This window comes from Cavia porcellus, unplaced genomic scaffold (assembly GCF_034190915.1).
Source record: "Cavia porcellus strain 051 isolate PalLab524CR breed Dunkin Hartley unplaced genomic scaffold, mCavPor4.1 scaffold_16, whole genome shotgun sequence".
NCBI lineage: Eukaryota > Metazoa > Chordata > Mammalia > Rodentia > Caviidae > Cavia > Cavia porcellus.
This window is the reverse complement of record NW_026947499.1, coordinates 42,206,538-42,224,127: the sequence shown is the minus strand read 5'-3', so window position 1 is coordinate 42,224,127 and position 17,590 is coordinate 42,206,538. Positions and strand designations below refer to the sequence as shown.

The window sequence follows — 17,590 nt, the reverse complement described above, 5'->3', positions numbered from 1 at the left end:
TCTTGTGTTCCTGAAGTGAGAAGGGTACGGTGTTCCTTATGGAAAAATGTACGTTACATAAGCTTCATTCAGGTATGAGTTAGTACCACGGGCCATGAATTCAATGCTAATGAATTAATAATAGATATTACATGATGTGTCTTTTTTTTTTGTACCGGGGATCAAACTCACAACCTCACACTTGCCAGGCAGGCGCTTACACCGCTGAGCTAAATCTCCGGCCCAACAATGTGTCTTTAAATGGGAACAGACATAAGGTCCCAATGCCCACTGATCAACTGGTAAAAATGTCACAACCAGAGTCTCAAAGAACCTCCTATCTTCCCTCTGAAAAAGATGTAGGACTCAAAGAAACTCTACATAACATAACCAACACAATTGAGAACTATACAGTTACAATGAAATTGCAACATGGGACAAATGTAACAATAACACCCTTTATGAAAATAGCAAGGTTGGGGCTGGGGATTTAGCTCAGCGGCATAAGTGCCTGCCTTGCAAGCAGGCAGTCGTGAGTTTGATCCCTGGTACCGATAAAAACAAAAAAGAAAATCGCAAGGCCATCATGTGATATACTCACACACATTGAAAGAAAAGCACCAAAACTTCTCCAAGGTCATGCAGTCAGGGTTAAGAATAATATTTTTCATCCATCATTATACCTTGCAAATTTGCTAAAATAAATAGCAGAAAAAGACTCAGAGCCCTGACAGGGTCTGGTGGCACCATGTTTTCTGACGCCAGACTAAATGGTACCAGCTGGGGTATGGGTGAGTGGTGTTTTGTCCAGAACCTTGTTTATGCTGGGTGAGACCAAGACACTATGCACGGCTTGGGGAAGGCAGGAGCCCTCACCCAGGAGGTTAAGATTGAAAACTCATATGGATTATATACCTAGGAAAGATAATCTAAGACCACTAGGAACTGGTCATTGAGATGCAAGACTAATCTGAATATAAGTGTAAGTAAAGCCTTGTGTTATAACCCTATCTTTAAAAAAGAATATAATCTAAGTTGTTACTAGCACATCTCAATCCCAAAAGTAAAATATTAACCTGTACCGAAGGCCAGGCTCCGCCAGAAGGTGATCATTAGGTCCTGTCCCATTCTCCAGGCTTCCCAGGGGCACACCTGGAAGTGAACAGAGAACAATCGTACACAGTCAAGATATTTTAATTCTACTTTCTCCTTATCATTTGTTCTTCTGCTGGACCAGCTAACTTAGAAATTTTCTTACTTATGCACTAGATTTTAATTTACCCATTTCATGTTTGCAGACAGTACTATTATGACTTGGGCTCAGCTGCTGATAGAAGGCCCCATAGTCCCACTTATCCTGTCACTTTTTTGACCTTGAGGCACATGGAATTGTGCATGAAATTCATATGTAGAGTAAACCTCGGAAAACGGAATAAAAGTTATTAGACAAACTGCTTCTGCCTATAAGTGACACTAGAGGGCAGCATGGTCTAATCACAGACCATGTCCTGTTGCTTCCTTCTAAAGTGTTAGCCTGCATTCGTGGCTTTTTAGAAGGGCTTTCCCAAGAAGGGAGGTCATAAATAATCTCTACAACCAACAGGCAAAAGACATTAATGATTCTCATAAACACATTAGCAGGTGCTTGAGTCTCCTTCCCGGAAAAATTACAATCTCATGAAACTTTGGCTGGATAGTGGCCTTTTTTTTTTTTTTTTTTTTTGTACAGGGATTGAACTCACAACGGTGCACTTGCAAGGCAGGCACTTATGCCACTGAGGTAAATCCCCAGCCCTTCTGGATAGTGACATTAAGACCCATATCATGCACAGGACCCCTTCCTTGCTCATTCAAGAAACTTCTCAGCGTAAGTGCCCATTGGAGAACTAGGCCCAGGGCCAGGGAACAGAAGTAAGGGAACACAGCCTCCTGAGCACCACATCTCCTATTTACACATGGAATTGGGCAGACCTCCAGTAACAGAGGGATTGGGCTTGAGGAAGAGTTAAGAGGAAAGAAAAGATGTTTTGTAACCTTTCCTTCTACTTTGCTGGCCCCACCAAGCTTCTATTCTCTCCTAACTCTTTCAAGAATTCAAAGGGGAAATAAAAGTTGCTACTTTTCAGCCTCCCTTTCCTTGCCACCTAGTACGGAGACTAGTTTTGGGATACATCGCTGGGTATCAATCTGCCCAATCGCTGCCCAATCGCTGGGTATCAAGTCCCTGCTCCCCAACTTTAATTCAGCCACCTACCCAGCCTCTTCATGCCTCAGTTTTCTCACCTATGAAATGGGCTACCAGCAATGTCTGCCACATATTTTAATGCCTGTCACATCACTGACTCTCACACATTTTAACTTTCACGTAAAGCTCATTAAGGACGCCCAGTGCGCAGCAGCAAATATCAGCCCACTCCGCAGTAATCGCGGCTGTCTCTGGTTTTTGTCCTTCCAATCAATCAGAACTGCTCTCAGAGAACCCAAAGAGCCCTTTTCTCAGTTTCCCCCTCCCCAAGGTCTCCTCTCTCAGATATCATAAAACTTACTTTCTTTGCCTTTCCTCCCCCAACCATCTTTTCTCAGATTTCTGAGTGAAATGTTTCTAAATCATGCCTCATTCTTCCTTGGAACATCCAGACAGGCCTTATCTACAGCTCTCATCTCAGCCCTCTCCCTTGGCCAAGCCCTCAGTCCCGAATCATGGTCACATATTTATAAATGCCTGGTATAAAGCTCCACTGGATACTTGCCTAAGCCTACGAGGTCACCCTGACCTTTGAAAGCACCAGGTCTTATATGCCACTCCCCGGGGGCTATAACTCCACAGAGCATGATTCCTACTACAGTTTGGATAAGTGTGCTCCAAAGGCCTACGTGTTAAAGGCTTGGTCCTCAGCCCATGGTACAACTGGGCCTTTAAGTGGGGCCAGTGGGAGGAAGTTAGGCCACAGAGGTAGTCCCAACAGGGATGTTATGGAGGAGTGTCTCTCTCCGCTCTCTCTCCCTCTCTTCTTCCCTCTTTCCCAGTCACCATGAGGCAAGCAGCTTCTTCTACCACATGCTCCCACCATAAGTTATTGCCTCACCATACGCCCAAACGCAATGAAGCTGAGTGACCAAAGATGGAAATATCTGAAACTGTAAACCAAAATAAATCTTTTTTCCTTCCATTAATTATCTCAGTTTTTTGTTTCTCTGTTGGCTTACAATGACAAAAAGTTAACACAGTATATAAATGACACATAAAGTATCCCCCAGTTTACTTACAAGTCATTTCTATCGCACATCTGTTCAAAGGTTCAGTACCATCTAACAGCCCTTCTGTGGCAGGTTACCTCAGTTCTGTGTCACCTTTGATAATCTAATTCAAGCACAGCTGTCAGATTCCAGACCCTGAAGCAAAGCCTAGAGCCCAACACACACAGTGGAAATTCACAGCCAGAGTAGTCACGCAATGGGCATTCTAGACCTGAGGCTGACTCAGCCCAGCTGGCAGCCTGATCCCCCTCCTTAGCACAATCCCAGCTGGCTAGTACCTGCAGCATGCCTAGCATACTGCAGCACACAAACAATAGAGCGTCTCCCTCATTTTCAAGACCCCCTCACAAACAAGACTACTATTAACTTAATTTTATACGTGAGGTAATAGACCCTGAGGATTTGACTTAGGAAGGCCAGAAAGCTAAAAAGTACAAGGATCCAAACCCTGGTCTGCCCAATGGCCAAGATGAACCCTTCCCATTTCAGCACACAGGATCTCGTCCAGCTGACCTGTCTGTTCCTCTACATATCCTACGCTTTGCTCCCATGCCTTTATTCATGCTCTTTCTTCTATCTGGACATCATTCTTCCAGTGCCACTCATCCACTCCCTATAGCACATATATCCCTCCACCTACTGCAACCATCTATTCACTCATTCAGCAAAGGTGCGCTAAGTCCCAGTTGTGAGCTCAGCCTGCGCACTGTCACAACCAGATGATAGACAGCCCTGCCCTCATGGACCTCAGAGACTAGCAGGGAGAACAGACACTGTCCAGTAGTTAACAAAAATGCATCATGACAAACAGCAGTCAGAGCAACACAGACAGATCTGCAGTATGGCACACACATCCTGACCTGTCCAAGGAGAGGTCAGAGAACACTCTCCAAGAAGCAACACTTGAGCTGAGACCTGAAGGATGTTGCCAGGGGAGCAGAAAGCAGGAGGGGCAGGTGGAGAGAAAAGGCGGGGCTCCATTTGAGGAAGTGGGGGAAAGCTGATATGGCTGGGGACACTCAATAAAAGGAAAATGGGAGGAAATGAAGTAGCCTGTATTAGCAGGTGCCTAGCTGGCCATGATGCAAATCCTACATTCTATTCTAAGTGCACTAGAAGGTTCTGGAGCAGGGAAATGATGTGATCTGGTTTGTGTTGTATAAAAACTCACTCTGGCCCTTAAACAAAGAAAGGAAAAGGGTAGAAGGTGACAGTACTATTGGGGTTGTTTGTTTGCTTTTCATGTATCTTTTATTTCCATGTATTTTATTAGTATACATTGGCAGTACATGCATTTTACAATCATCTTGGGGAGTTGGTACACATATACAACACAACTCATTTCGTTTTTTAATTCCCTTCCTTCCTCTCTCCTCCTCTAATTTCCCTTTATCCTTTTTACTCTTGTTATTAATCTTATCCATTGGCTGTGCATCTGCTAAAATCCAAGCAATACTTTCTTATATCTCAGATGAGTAGGAAGGGGTATTTTGTCACCTCCATTTATTATTCTCACTGGAAAGAAACACTGGACATCTTCCTCCCTCACACTTTAAATAAACACTGGTAAAATTCACTTTGCCCTGTTGTAGCTCACACACATGTCCAAAGGAGCTGCTCATGTGTCTAACCTTCCACCTGCTTGTTCAAGTCTCGTGGTATGAGCAAGGCTGACAGCTCTTGCTCTGACTCCTTCCCTAACCAGGACATGCAGTGCCCCTGAACGTGCAGTCGTCTCACCCAAGATTCAGAAGGGTAATCGTTCTTTTCAGAGTTTTCTTCTCCCTTCTAAGATTTAGCTACAAAAACACCCATCCTCCCTTACACGAGCCTCTCTTTCTCTTTCCCTTTTTCCCTACCCCCAATCACAGTGACTGTAAAAGCAAAGACATTTTCAAAGACAACTAAAAATTTCCCAAGGTGAGGAATGTCCTTCTCTGTGAGAAGTCACATTAAGAACAAAATGGCTCTGCAGCAAGAACAAAGAAAAATGTGGTAATATCTAAATTAAGGTAGTGTCAATCAGAAGACACTAGTTCGAAGTTAAACAAAAGTAAAGGAGTCTCAGGAAAAAATGTTGGTAGGACCCACCAGGAAAGGGCCATACCGACCCCACCTGGCCCCTATGCTCCTATAAAAATGGGCAATGGGCTAGGAAGGACTTGACATGGCTTAGTATCCCATGCAATTAACTAACTCCCCTAGCTCAGATTCTAGTATCTTCATGAAGACCTCAGTATCATGTCTTCCTGTGCCAAGCTCCAATCCACAGCAGGTTTGCCCCTTAGGTTGTCACAAGCTTGCAAAACTCTTGGCAGCTTTACGACTGCAGTAAATTTAACAAGTGGCAGACTGACTCATATGCATCATTTCTGGTGAGCATAGTCCTAGCCAACATCCCCTCCTAGACACTTGGTCCACACATATTGTTGACTTGCAATGGCAAGGACTGTTCCCCACTCCTGGCCTTCTGAACTGACAACCTAGAGATACAGGACTCCTACAGTCTGGCCTGCAAGCAGGAACAAGGCCACCACACTGTTGCCCTCTGGAACTTAATTGGGACCCCCACACAGATGTCCCAGGTGGTATGGAAGGTCATGTGGCTGAGAAAACAGTGTTAGCCACTCATTCAAGTACAGGCAAAGAGAAAGCTATGGCAGACAACAGGCAATGATACAGCCCCTCGGTAGTGTGGGGAAACAGGAATGAGAAGATAGCAGCACACATCTCCTCATCCTCTTTATCCCACTGATCAGCCCTGCACCACGGACACCCACACACGCCCAATACAGCACTGCCACCTGAGCACAGCTTTACACATGCCTGGGACCCTGACAGAATAACTCAGGGAGTCTTCATTGCAAATCAGAAAGGCGGCCACGCAGCGGTAACACCCTCTTCTTGTGGCTGTGATAGGGCTGGCAAGATAAATGGAGTCAGTCACTTCCAGGCCTGGTGACCACTGCATCACTCTCAACACCATCATCTGCTCTCCAGACTGACAGACATGAGCGTTCGACCACAGGCTCCCCTCAGCCTTGCTTCACACCCACAACTACACTCACTCAGCTTCCCAGAGCTAGAATTGTGTCTGATCCAATGGCAGTCCTCAGAGCCAGTGTGAGATCGTTTCTGCTCTTGACAAAGGTCTACCGTTCTATACAGTTTCTTGAGGAGTTGGTGGGCCCCGGGTACAATTTCCTAAATGAAGCTCAGAGAAAAGACTTTTGTTTCCCAGGAACACGAGAATACATCTGAGTCAGGTTGACTGAGACCTCTCCAAACTATTGGTGCTCAGGAGATGGCAATGGTAACTAAACCCTTCTGTGTCAGGGACTGTGCCATCTGCACGGCACACCCTCCTGAAGGGTAAGACAAGATCACTTGTACCTCCTCATGACATTTTCTGACTAAATAAGAAGGAACCATGAACATGTGTGTCCAACCATGTGGAATAGCACAGAAACACTAATCTACAAGCAAAGGCAAGTGCTTCAGCCCTGATATACTTCCTGGGCCCTGAGCACTTTTCTGTACAAGGTGGCAAGGCCTTTGTGATAGAACTTCCATTACCTTCTCCCAACTTCAAAGGAGCAAATAATACATAGTGTTGACAACATTTAGCCCAGCAAGCCACTGGTGGAGGGGAAAACCCAGGCTTAAGGTTCCCTGGAGACTTGTCAGCTAGCACAGCTGAGAGCACTTCCAAATGCTCCAGTTCTTAAGAGATGTACAGCCCCTCTCACTTCCAGGTCCCCACAAGCATCTCCTTGCCGGAGCCCCAGGCCTCTTGGTTCCCATTCCTTCCTGCCTGTATGAGTTACTCTAATACTCCTCCTGCTGAGTCTTAGAGCCAAAGTTCTGATGGGAGGGAAAACAAAATCAGGAAGCACTCACCTGCAGAAGCACAAGAGCCCACTCCACTGACAGGGAAGAGGACATCATTGTCACCATGTAGCACCTGCAGCGGAGCCCAGCTGTGCACCTGGGAGAGGCAGGCATCCCCATCCAGTGGCCTAAGGTGAAAGAATACAGCTGCATGACCAGGTACAGACCTGAGAGTTTGTGACTCACCACAAGCATCTGCTGGGCCTCCACAGTGCATCCTTCTCCAGGCAAAGATGGTGTAAGGACAGAGGACATGTAGGCTAGCAGTCAGGCAACAGAGTTCAGATTAGATGCCTGACACTAATTCTTTCAGCCACTGCTTACTGAGTGTGCACTGAAACCAGGCACTGTGCTCTCTGTGAGGCAAAGTACTCATCGTGCCTTCATGGAACCAAGTAGAGTGGGGTACACAAATGTCAACCAAATCACCCTGCAAGAAGATGCAAAGCAGCATCTCGGAATAGTGAAGCTGGTCAGGAAGATCATAGAAAGCTGCCTTAAGAAGAGGGTGGGTGAGATGACAAAGCACAAGGACCTGAGTAAAGAGGGCAGACAAGAAGGCTGGCAATGGAGGGACGTACAAAGTGCTAAAGTAGGAAGAGGCCAGTGTGTTCCAGGTCCTGAAATGATGGAGTGAAGCAACTCTGGGCCACTTCTGCTTCACCTTGCTGAATCTCAGACCCTCATGGGTAAAAGGAGAGAATGAGATCAGCTGGTGTCTGGATCCCTTCCAAGGAAAGTCAGGTCAAGAATTAACCAGGCTCATATGACCTGTTGCACTGTCACTGTATCTACAAAGTATAAATTTAATAAGCATAACCTTTGTAACACCAGGCTGGTTCTGCTGAGTTTGACAGAGTAATTGTCTACAGCAGCATTTGTCTCTGGGCAATCAGGAAGCACTAATAAATATCAGGATCTATTTCTGTAGTTCTTTAAAGGCTATAAAATCATTTTGTAACTACAGCATAAAGAAGACCAAGGCACATCATAACCATACCTACCCTATAAAGGCAGGAAAGAGAAAGGGAAAGGAGAGGGAAAAAAAAAGAAAGATTATATGACTCACCCAAAGAAAACTGCCATACACAGAACCCAGGACGTGTCTCTCCCAAATACAGCTACAAAGCTCCAGCCTCCAGCCCACCGAGCAGCACTGCACACAGTTTTTCTTTATTTTACAAGTACTTGGGAGTAGGGAACACTGAGGGTTAAACCCATGCCCTTCACACAAAAGTAAATCCTCAGTTTATTTTTTATTATTTTTATTTGAGATGGGATCTTGCTAAGTCACTAGATTGTCCAAACTGGGCTCAAATTTGTGATCTTCCTGCCTCAGCTTCCCAGAATGCTGGGATTATAGGTTTGTACCAGTAGGCCTGGTTTTTCATTATTTTATTATTTTTTTTGAACTATACTTTTTTTTATTTAAAAAGACAGTGTAAACCATTCTGTTTCTTTTTATAGTCTATTTAAAAAATCTTATTGGGAATGCTAGAACTCAAACAACATGTGACCTTATTTGGAAATAGGGTCATTACAGACATAATTAAGATTGTGTTCTGCTGGAATAGGGTGGCTCCTAATCAGCAAGTCTGGTATCCTTATAAGAAACCTGCAGGTGAAAACAGAGATAAAAGACAGAATGCCATGTGAAGCCAGGCAAAGGTCAGAGTTATACAGTTGTAAGGCTAAAGATTGCTAGCAAATGGCTGGAAATTAAGAAGAGACAAGGAAGGGTACCCTTCTAGTTTCAGAGGTAGCATGGCCTTGGTGATACCTATTCTGGACTTCTGGACTCCAGAACAAAGACCGTAAATTTCTGTTTAAGTCACCCAGTTTGGGGAGATTTATTACATTAGCCCTAAAACACTCCCTAAAACAATTGAGAATTAAAATTCAGTTTAACTAAAATCTATAAAATTACTTTTGTAATAGTAGGAGAAAAAAATATCCTCCTAAAATGTTTTAAAAGTTGTATGTACTACCTATAGGTGAAGTAAATATTTATATATTCTTAAGCAAATATTGACATAAATATAGCACTTGAGCCGTAAAATGTATACAGTGCTACTGAAATGTGAGAGCAATTATTGAAAAGAATTTGCATGAGGGTCATCAGGGCAAAAGTTCATCTTGACTGTATATATGGAAAATAAACCACATTCTCTGAAGTTTGTGTATTATTCAGATTCTATATTTTCTTCTGCCCTTATTTTGACTTTTTTAATTTTTAACTTTTTTTTTTTTTTAAGTAGTAAAATACAACAGAACAAGACAGAATAAAGCCAACTGAGACCATGTAGTGAAGTTGGTACAGAACTTCACAGCAGGTTACCGGGATAACAGTAATAGGTATCACAGTATATTTCATTATCTTTATAATAGTTGTTCTTTCAATCACGTATATCAAAATAAAATGAAATACAGAACATTATAGAACTTATCAAAATAGAATATTGAATAGAGCAGTACCATTAATCAGAATAAAGCAAAACAGTAATAAAAATATTTGCCTTCAAACAGATGGTAGAAGGAAATCCCCCTTATTTGCTATGGTCAGCTTTCCAAGAGATGCTCAGATTTCTGGTTCCCATTTGCTAACAGAGGGGACAAGGGAAGTGGGGTAGGGCAAGTGGGATGTTTGACTCTAGGCCTGCACCAGTAGGTTCACTACTGCTTGCTTGGTTTCCCAGCGTCCTAAGTTCCAACACAGTGTGGATCTCAGGAGACACTGGTGGTTCTCTCCCTGGAAGGGCCAGTCTGCCACACCACAGCCGCTTCCAGGGAGGCGAGCTGCTTGCTTGGTTTCCCAGGGTCTTAAGTTCTAACGTGGTGCAGATCTCAGGAGACACTGGGGGTTCTCCCTCTGGAAGGGCCACAGTGGTTTTTCATTATTTTAAAGCAGAGATCCATAAACACTTTAGGGCCAGCCAGTGAATAATTTAGGCTTTGTGGCATACTTTCTATGTGGGTATTTCTTTATAATCCTGTAAGAAATATAACAATCAGGTGAGTGTGGTGGCACACACCTGTAATCTCAGCACTTGGAAGGCCAAGGCAGGAGGACTGGTGTGAGTTTGAGAACAATCTGGGGTACAAAGTGGGTTCAAGACTAATCTGAAGTGCAGAGTGAAACCCTGTCTCAAAAAAAAAAAAAAAAAAAAGGTAACAACCATTCCTACCTGTGGGAGGACGTCCCCTCTGAGTCCTCTCTAGTTTTTTGGTAAAGCAGGGAATAAGCCTAACAGAATTTTGCAAAACTTACGATTTAATACCACAGGTAATAAAATGAAACTCTTAGCAGGATATGAGGCAAAAGAGAAGCCACTCCAGCCTACATACTGGAAGCAGAACCCAACTTGAGTCAAGTCTTGGGTGAACTTGACTGTGCCTTGGAATCTGTTACAACTGCCCTCTTGGGGCACTGATCCACCAGCTGGTGACCAAGGGGACAGACACTGAAGTAGTCAGGGGCACCCCTCTCAGAGAAGGTAGCAAAACTAGTCAGTTTTTTCCCCAGCCATCCTACAAGCTTTGGGCAAGTAGGATTTTCTGCTTGTTTCAAAAACAGTGCTTGCCACTTCCCAGGAACATATGCATACATGGCTGCCGGATAAAGCCAGGCCTCTGCACCATGAAGTTCCAAACACAACTGAAAGTAGTCACCAAAACCACCACCTCAAAATGAATTAAAGTGATTTCTGAGGTAAAGATGGTCTCCAAATATGGCGCCAAGATTGGCTTAAATACAACGATGGGAGCTGGACATGGTGGTACATGTCTGTAATCCTAGCACTTTGGGAGACTGAAACAGGAGGATCATGAGTTCAAGGCCAACGTGGACTACACAGTGAAACATTGTCTCCAAAAAAAAAGGGTTACTTCTATTCAGATAAGACACATGTTTCAAACCCTAGACAATGTTGGAAAAAAGAGGAGAGAAAAATAGCTACTACCACCTTACCCAAAATACAACTGGCAGGACACTGCCTCCTGATTGTCTGTCTTGGCTGCTATGCAGTCTTTCTTTGCATAGTTTTAATGAAAATACATATACAATTTTCTATCACGTGTTTCCCATTTAGTACTAATTCATAATCCATCTTCCTACCAACAGATACTCTCAAACAAACAACTTAAAAGGTTCAAGATCTTCAATGTTAAGATATTAAAGTTTAACTCCAAAATACCTTACTGGTACTTTAGCCTCGGTGGCCGCACATGAAGGTCAGCTCTAGAATTTTGCTTCTCTGAATAAGGACTTTGGTGTCTACCAGCAGCAATCTTTTCCCCAGCTGAGTGCAACATATCCTCAGGCAGACTGTCAGCAGGAGGACTGCTGAGTCAAGTGGGATAAACATTTCCTGACATCTTGTCAAACTGCTTTCCCTAAGGGGATCAACAGCCCATGTGCACATCCTTTCTCACCATGCAGAGGCTGCCTGAACACCCTGCATGGCCGGAACTCCAGGTCCACCAGGAACAAGCCTTGCACCAACCTGGGTGCTAAGTCAGAGCTAGCCTCTCATCTTGTTCTCAGTTTAAATTGTGATAAACATGATGGATAAGATGTGGCGCCTTGTTTCACTCTACATTTATCAATTCTAATGAAATACAACATTTTTCATGATTGTAGTACTTCTTGAGATATGTTTTCCCCCTACTTCCTTAATGGTATCATAGAACACATACAGACTGTAAAAAAAAAAAAAATCTACACTAAAGATATGACCCTTTCTTCAGAAAAAAACAGAAAGGAAAGCTAGTACTAGTGGTTAATATTGAGGAAGGAGAATAGGAGTCTTCCTCAGGCAGTGGTTTAATTATCAATTACCAGAAAAGCCCTTCTCTGGCCAACAGATCATCCTAAAGACAACCAGAGCATGGGCTTTCCTGGGGACAATGGCAATCCACACAGAGCTGCTACTGGCCCGCACACTTCCTCACACACTGCTGCACGCCAGCCTCTTCACCTTTCCTGTGAGCACTGGCTTAATATCAAAGACTAAAAGCAACTGTGAGAGTTAGCTGCATGTGTCATCTTGGCTATGTCATCTTGGCTATGCCACATTATCCAAATATTAAGTCACATGTTTCTATAAGAGTACATGTTAGTCAAGATTGACATTTAAATCAGTACATTTTGAGTAAAACAGATTATCCTGATAACTGGCCTCATCCAACCAGCAGAAGTCTTCAAAAGGAAAAAGACTGACTTCTCCAAGGCAAGAAGTAATTCTGCCAGCAGAATGCCTCTGGACATAAACTGTAACTCATTCCTGGGTCTCCAGACTATCAGCCGAGCTGATAAATTTTAGACTTGCCAGCTTCTACAATCCTATAAGCCAGGTGCTTAAAACAAATCCAGAAAAACAAAGACAGAGACAGACACAGTCAGAGATAGAGAAAGAGATAGAGACAGAACGATCAAGAGAGAAAGGGAGCAAAAACTCTCAGTATCTCTCTCTTTCTCCTCCCCCAACTAGTTTTGTTTCTCTGCAGAACCCTGAGTAATTCAACAGGTCACAAGACTTACTTCCCAGGCCTAAAAACATTTATACTCTATGAGCAAGAACAACAGTACTGAAAAGCTACCCTAATATGTAATTTAGGAATACAAAACATGCTTGTGCATGAAAATATTCATTCAAAATGGCTAATAACAAAACAAACAAATATACCAACTACCAAAATACTCAACCTTGGGGCAAACCTTTAACAAGTCATGACATGTTGATCTGACTAACAACAACTGTATTAGGGTTCCACAGAGAAACATATCCACTAAGGACTGTATAACAAGAATAGATATGAATACAGATTTATAATGAAGAATTTGTTTACATGATCATGGAAAACAGAACGTTTCACAACCCACACATCACAAGCTGGAGACTCAGGAAAGTTGGTACTATAATTCAATTCAATTGAACCCCAAGAACCAGGAGAGCAGATGGTGCAAATCCTAGTCTGTTGCACTTTATATCTAGATGTCCCCCAACATCTCATTGTTCAGAGCTGGGGCTTTGGGGAGGATACTGGATCATGGGGAAATGATACCCATCATTGGATCAGTCCACTGATGAAGAGTTTATAGCTGGGTTTATAGCTGATTGTGAGGCAAAGTCTGGTGGAAAGAGGTAGATCACTGGGCGTAGCCTGGAAGGGCTATCACCCTCTCTCCTCCTCTGATACCTCTCTGCTTCCTGCCTGCCATGTCCCTCACCACTGTGCTGCCTTGGAGCTAGCCCACTATGGATTAAAGTCTCCAGAAACTGTAAGCTAAAATAAACCTTTGCTTCTTAAGTTGTGTCAGGTATTGTGCCTCAGCAATGAGAAAGCAATTAAGATATAGTTCAAGGGCAGCAGAAGACCAGTGTTCCAGCTCAACCTCACAGACAGAAAGGAAATAATTCTTCCTTTCCTCCAGTCTTTTGTTTTATTCAGGCCTTCAAGGCATTGGATGCCTCTCACACTGGCGGGGAGGGCATCAAGTCCATCAGGTCAAATCTTAGTCTCACTCAGTCTCACTTCTGTTTAATCTGAGTAAGCAATGACCCAGTCAAGTTGACGATCACAGAAACCATCATATCAACCAAATGATATCCTAAATTACAAAATTTTCATCTATAGAAACACGGAAACTATTTTACAGTATAAGATTTGACTAGAGGATACAAGAACTTAACTCCCAGCTTTGCCAAATGCTCTGGCAAACCTCAAACCTATAAACTCCTGCTCTCTCATCTGTAAATTAGGATACCCACAAAATTCAGTGCTGCTGTAGGTATTACTCAATTCATGAAGTATATGCAACATCAGGGATATCATACATGATCAATAAGGTAAGACTACTAATACACATACTGTATTCATATGAATAAGGGTAAGAGCAAAAATAAAAAGCAAAAAAAAATACACAATCTTACAAGAAAGAAAAAATTAATATTAAAACATGAAAATCAAAAGCTTAAGGCTAAAGGCATATTCAGCATCTAAATAACACTATGATATTTTGGACAAAGAAAAGTACATTTATATGTATTCTGTTTATACTTTAATGGCTGGATTGTGGTATCAGCCACAAACAGCATGGCACTATACTCAAAAGCCAAGGTGAAAATGTAACTGGCCTATGTGACAATAAGAAGATTGAGCATAAGAAGTATAACAAGCTAGATGTGGTAATGCACACCTGTAATCTCAACACTCAGGAGGCTGAGGCAGGAGGAATGCCACAAGTTCAAGGCCAGCCTAAGTTACGTAACTCTTTCATGGCCAACCTGAACTACAGTGGGGCCCTATCTTCCAAAAACAAAAAGAGAAAGGAAGTGAGAGAGATAATAAGAGCAGTGCAACAGCAGCAGCAGCTCACCTGTGTTGTTACACAGTGTGCCAGCCCCTATGCCAAACACCCCACATGAAGTATCTCACTGATTGTACAACACCCCTAAAAGCACGTGCTGCTATCCAAACAGCTGTCATCTGAGGCAGGAAGCTGGGGAGGTAAAGCAATTTGCCCTAGCCAGTCCAAGTGAAGTCACATAACCAGTAAACAACAACCCAGGTTATCTTGACTCTTTAAGATCCATGATCATTATTAACTACACTTCTCTATTTTAGGTCTTTAACTGCACCAAGCCCCCTCCACAGTTTAATATTTACAGCGACTCCAGTGTTAAGGCAGTTAAGTGCAGACAAGTTACCCTGTCCACAGGTCTGAAAGACAGGAACACAGGAATTACCAGCCACGACTATTCTCTAGACTAACCCTGCCTTCCTCCAGAGCTTTCTGTGCTAGCACGAAGTTAGAGATGTAAGGAAAACGAGTCATTTGTAGAAAACAAGAAGGTCAAGGCACACAATTTGACCTTCATTTGGTATTAAATACCTTCTACTACGCTCTCTTGCCCTCTCTTAGTTTCTCAGGAGAATGTCAAGTAATGTCATTTTAGGAATGTTTCTCCTAAAAAAAGACATGAAAAATGAATACTGCCCTAAACAAATATAAAATTTATACTCTTATCTCACCAACTACCATACAAGGAAAAAGCAGTACATATCACTCCCTTCATTAAAAGCTCAACTGGAACTTACTTCTCTGGTGACCCTGAGTGGCCTATGTGCTTCCTTCCCAATGAGCTCCCATACACATCATCCTCATTTTCATCTACATCTTCATCATCGATGCTTTTCACATCAAGTTTCTGGTACCCAAACTCTCCGTTCAAAGACAAAGAGTCAATTTTCCATGAGTTGCTGCTCTGGCTTCCATTGGAATTTGGCCCAAAGGGGCCTTCAAAAGCTGACATGATATTGACTGAGGAGCGGTCTGAATTTTCCTCTGAGCTCTCCCCTGCCCAAGGAATTTTTTTTAAAATGTCCCCAGAATTCTGTTCTTCCTCCTCGTCATCAAATGAGATAATATTGGTCACTTTCTTTTTCTTCTTCCGCTCCTTTTTACATCTGGAATCTGCAAAAGAAAAGATAGGGTACAAGAAAAAGTAGACAAATCAAAAAATGAGTAAGCCACTTTACCTCTGGGTCATGGAAAATCCTCTGGTATTATATTGAAAAACAACTGTAAGACACACTCCAATTTTTCTTCTATATCCTAAATATCTATACAGAAGACTGAACAAAATGGATATGGGACTCTACCTCCAATTTAAACAAATATAACACAGGACCACTCTCATGGCAAGTAGATAAGGTAAGAAAACAGTCTGAAGGTTGCAGTTTACTGTTGCATGGCCACAAATCCCTCCCATCGCTGTATCATGTCCCTTTCAATGGGGTTGTGTTGCTTCCTCCATTCAGAGAGGCATCTGTGTCTACATCTTGAACCCTGTCTGATGCAACACTCTGCTTTGACCAACGAAATATGGCAGAAATAACATTGCATTCTAGACCCCAGAAGCCATTGAGGTCTTTCAGCTTCTGCTTTTGCTCTCTTGAACCACTACCTAATACCTCTCCATAAAAGAACCAGCCTAGCCCACTGGAGAATGAAAGCGAGATGTACACTGAGGCCTCGGTGTAATTTTAGGCACAGGAGTTGAAACATTCCCATATTGCCCAGCCCAGCCACCAGCTGAAGTCCCATAAGGGAACCAGAAGAAAACTAGCAAGAGCATCACTACACCAACTCATGGAATCATTTTAAAAATGATAATGTTAACCGGGCACAGTGATGCACGCTATAATCCCAGAACTCGGGAGGCTGAGGCAGGAGGATAGCAGCCAAGTTCAAGGCCAGCCTGGGCTATCAAATGAGTTCAAGACCACCCTAAACTAAATACTGAAACCCTGCCTCAAAAAAGACCAAAAAAATAAAAATGATGATGAGGCTGCATGGCTGTAATCCCAGCACTCGGGAGGCTGACGCAGGAGGACCATTGCAAATTTGAGACCAGCACTAAGGTTACAAAATGAGGTCAAGGTTGAACTGCATAAAACTGCATAGTGAGACCCTCTCTCCAAAAATAAAATAAAATAAGTAAAAATTAAAATGATGCTGCTGTGGTATGGAGATGTAGGTCAGTGGTGGAATACTTGCCTAGCATGTATTAGGTCTAGATTTCTATCCTGAGTGCCACCAGAAAAACTAAAACAAAAATGACATGTGTTAGGTTTAAGCTGTGACCTTTTGTTGTCCTTGTTATAATGCAAAGGTTAAACAGAAATCGAGTCTGCCTTAGGGATCAGAACTAAGATGAGAGCACTTGTTTACCTCTCTTAATAATCAACTCATATGCGAGACACATTAAGCCATTTCCCACAACTCTAATATATCTACTGAAGTTAAACCAAAGTATGGCCTGGTGATATATCACCAGTGGAGCACAACTCTAAGATAACTGCCAAAAAAAAACCTCTTCCAAAATGGTTAGGACTGGCAATTCTCTGGGTACCTAAATTTTAATGTCTTTGTTACACAAGGTGCTCAACCATACCATTTCCTACATCACTCGTATGGGATCTAAAGACAGTACGACAAATAGGTCTTTGTGTACTAAACAGCCCATGGCATTCTGAGTTTTCACTATCGTTAATAATTCCAGGGCCAAGGATATAGCTCAGTGGCACAAGCACCCGCCTGGCAGGCACAAGGTCCTGAGTTCCATTCCCAGTACCAAATAATAATAATAATAATTCCAAAGAGTAAAATGTGTTAGTATATGTACCAACTCCCTCAATAGATGTAATCACTATTTACAGGAAATATATACTAATAAAAATTAAAATTAGAAAAAAGAAAAGTGAAAGACCCAAAAAATAAAAATGAAAAAATAATAATTCCAAAGGGAGGCCATGATTACTGCCTTAAAGGACTTGGGACTACACAGACTAGTACTTAAACCCCAAATTTCCCATTCTACTCTACAAAATACCAAGTATCTCCAAATACTCAAAGGAAATTATAAACTTCTAACTTGCTTGCTTCTTACTTTTGCTT

At 42.6% G+C, this 17,590-nt stretch overlaps 1 protein-coding gene across 7 annotated transcripts in view; it reads right to left on the bottom strand.

Annotated features, from left to right (window-relative positions):
- Window positions 1–17,590, bottom strand: part of Snx29 (sorting nexin 29) — a 560,183-nt gene that overhangs the window by 462,258 nt on the left and 80,335 nt on the right. For 6 of the 7 annotated variants that reach the window (XR_010039850.1, XM_063226557.1, XM_063226559.1 and 3 more), the window contains 3 exons: window positions 15,229–15,604; window positions 7,138–7,256; window positions 1,056–1,131 (listed from right to left, as the gene is read on the bottom strand). Coding sequence is in view for 6 of the 7 variants with exons in the window: in XM_063226557.1 (XP_063082627.1) it covers window positions 1,056–1,131; window positions 7,138–7,256; window positions 15,229–15,604 (571 nt within the window). In the remaining variant the exon portion in view is untranslated. The remainder of the gene's footprint in view (window positions 1–1,055; window positions 1,132–7,137; window positions 7,257–15,228; window positions 15,605–17,590) is intronic. The other variant, XM_063226558.1, reaches the window with a different exon arrangement.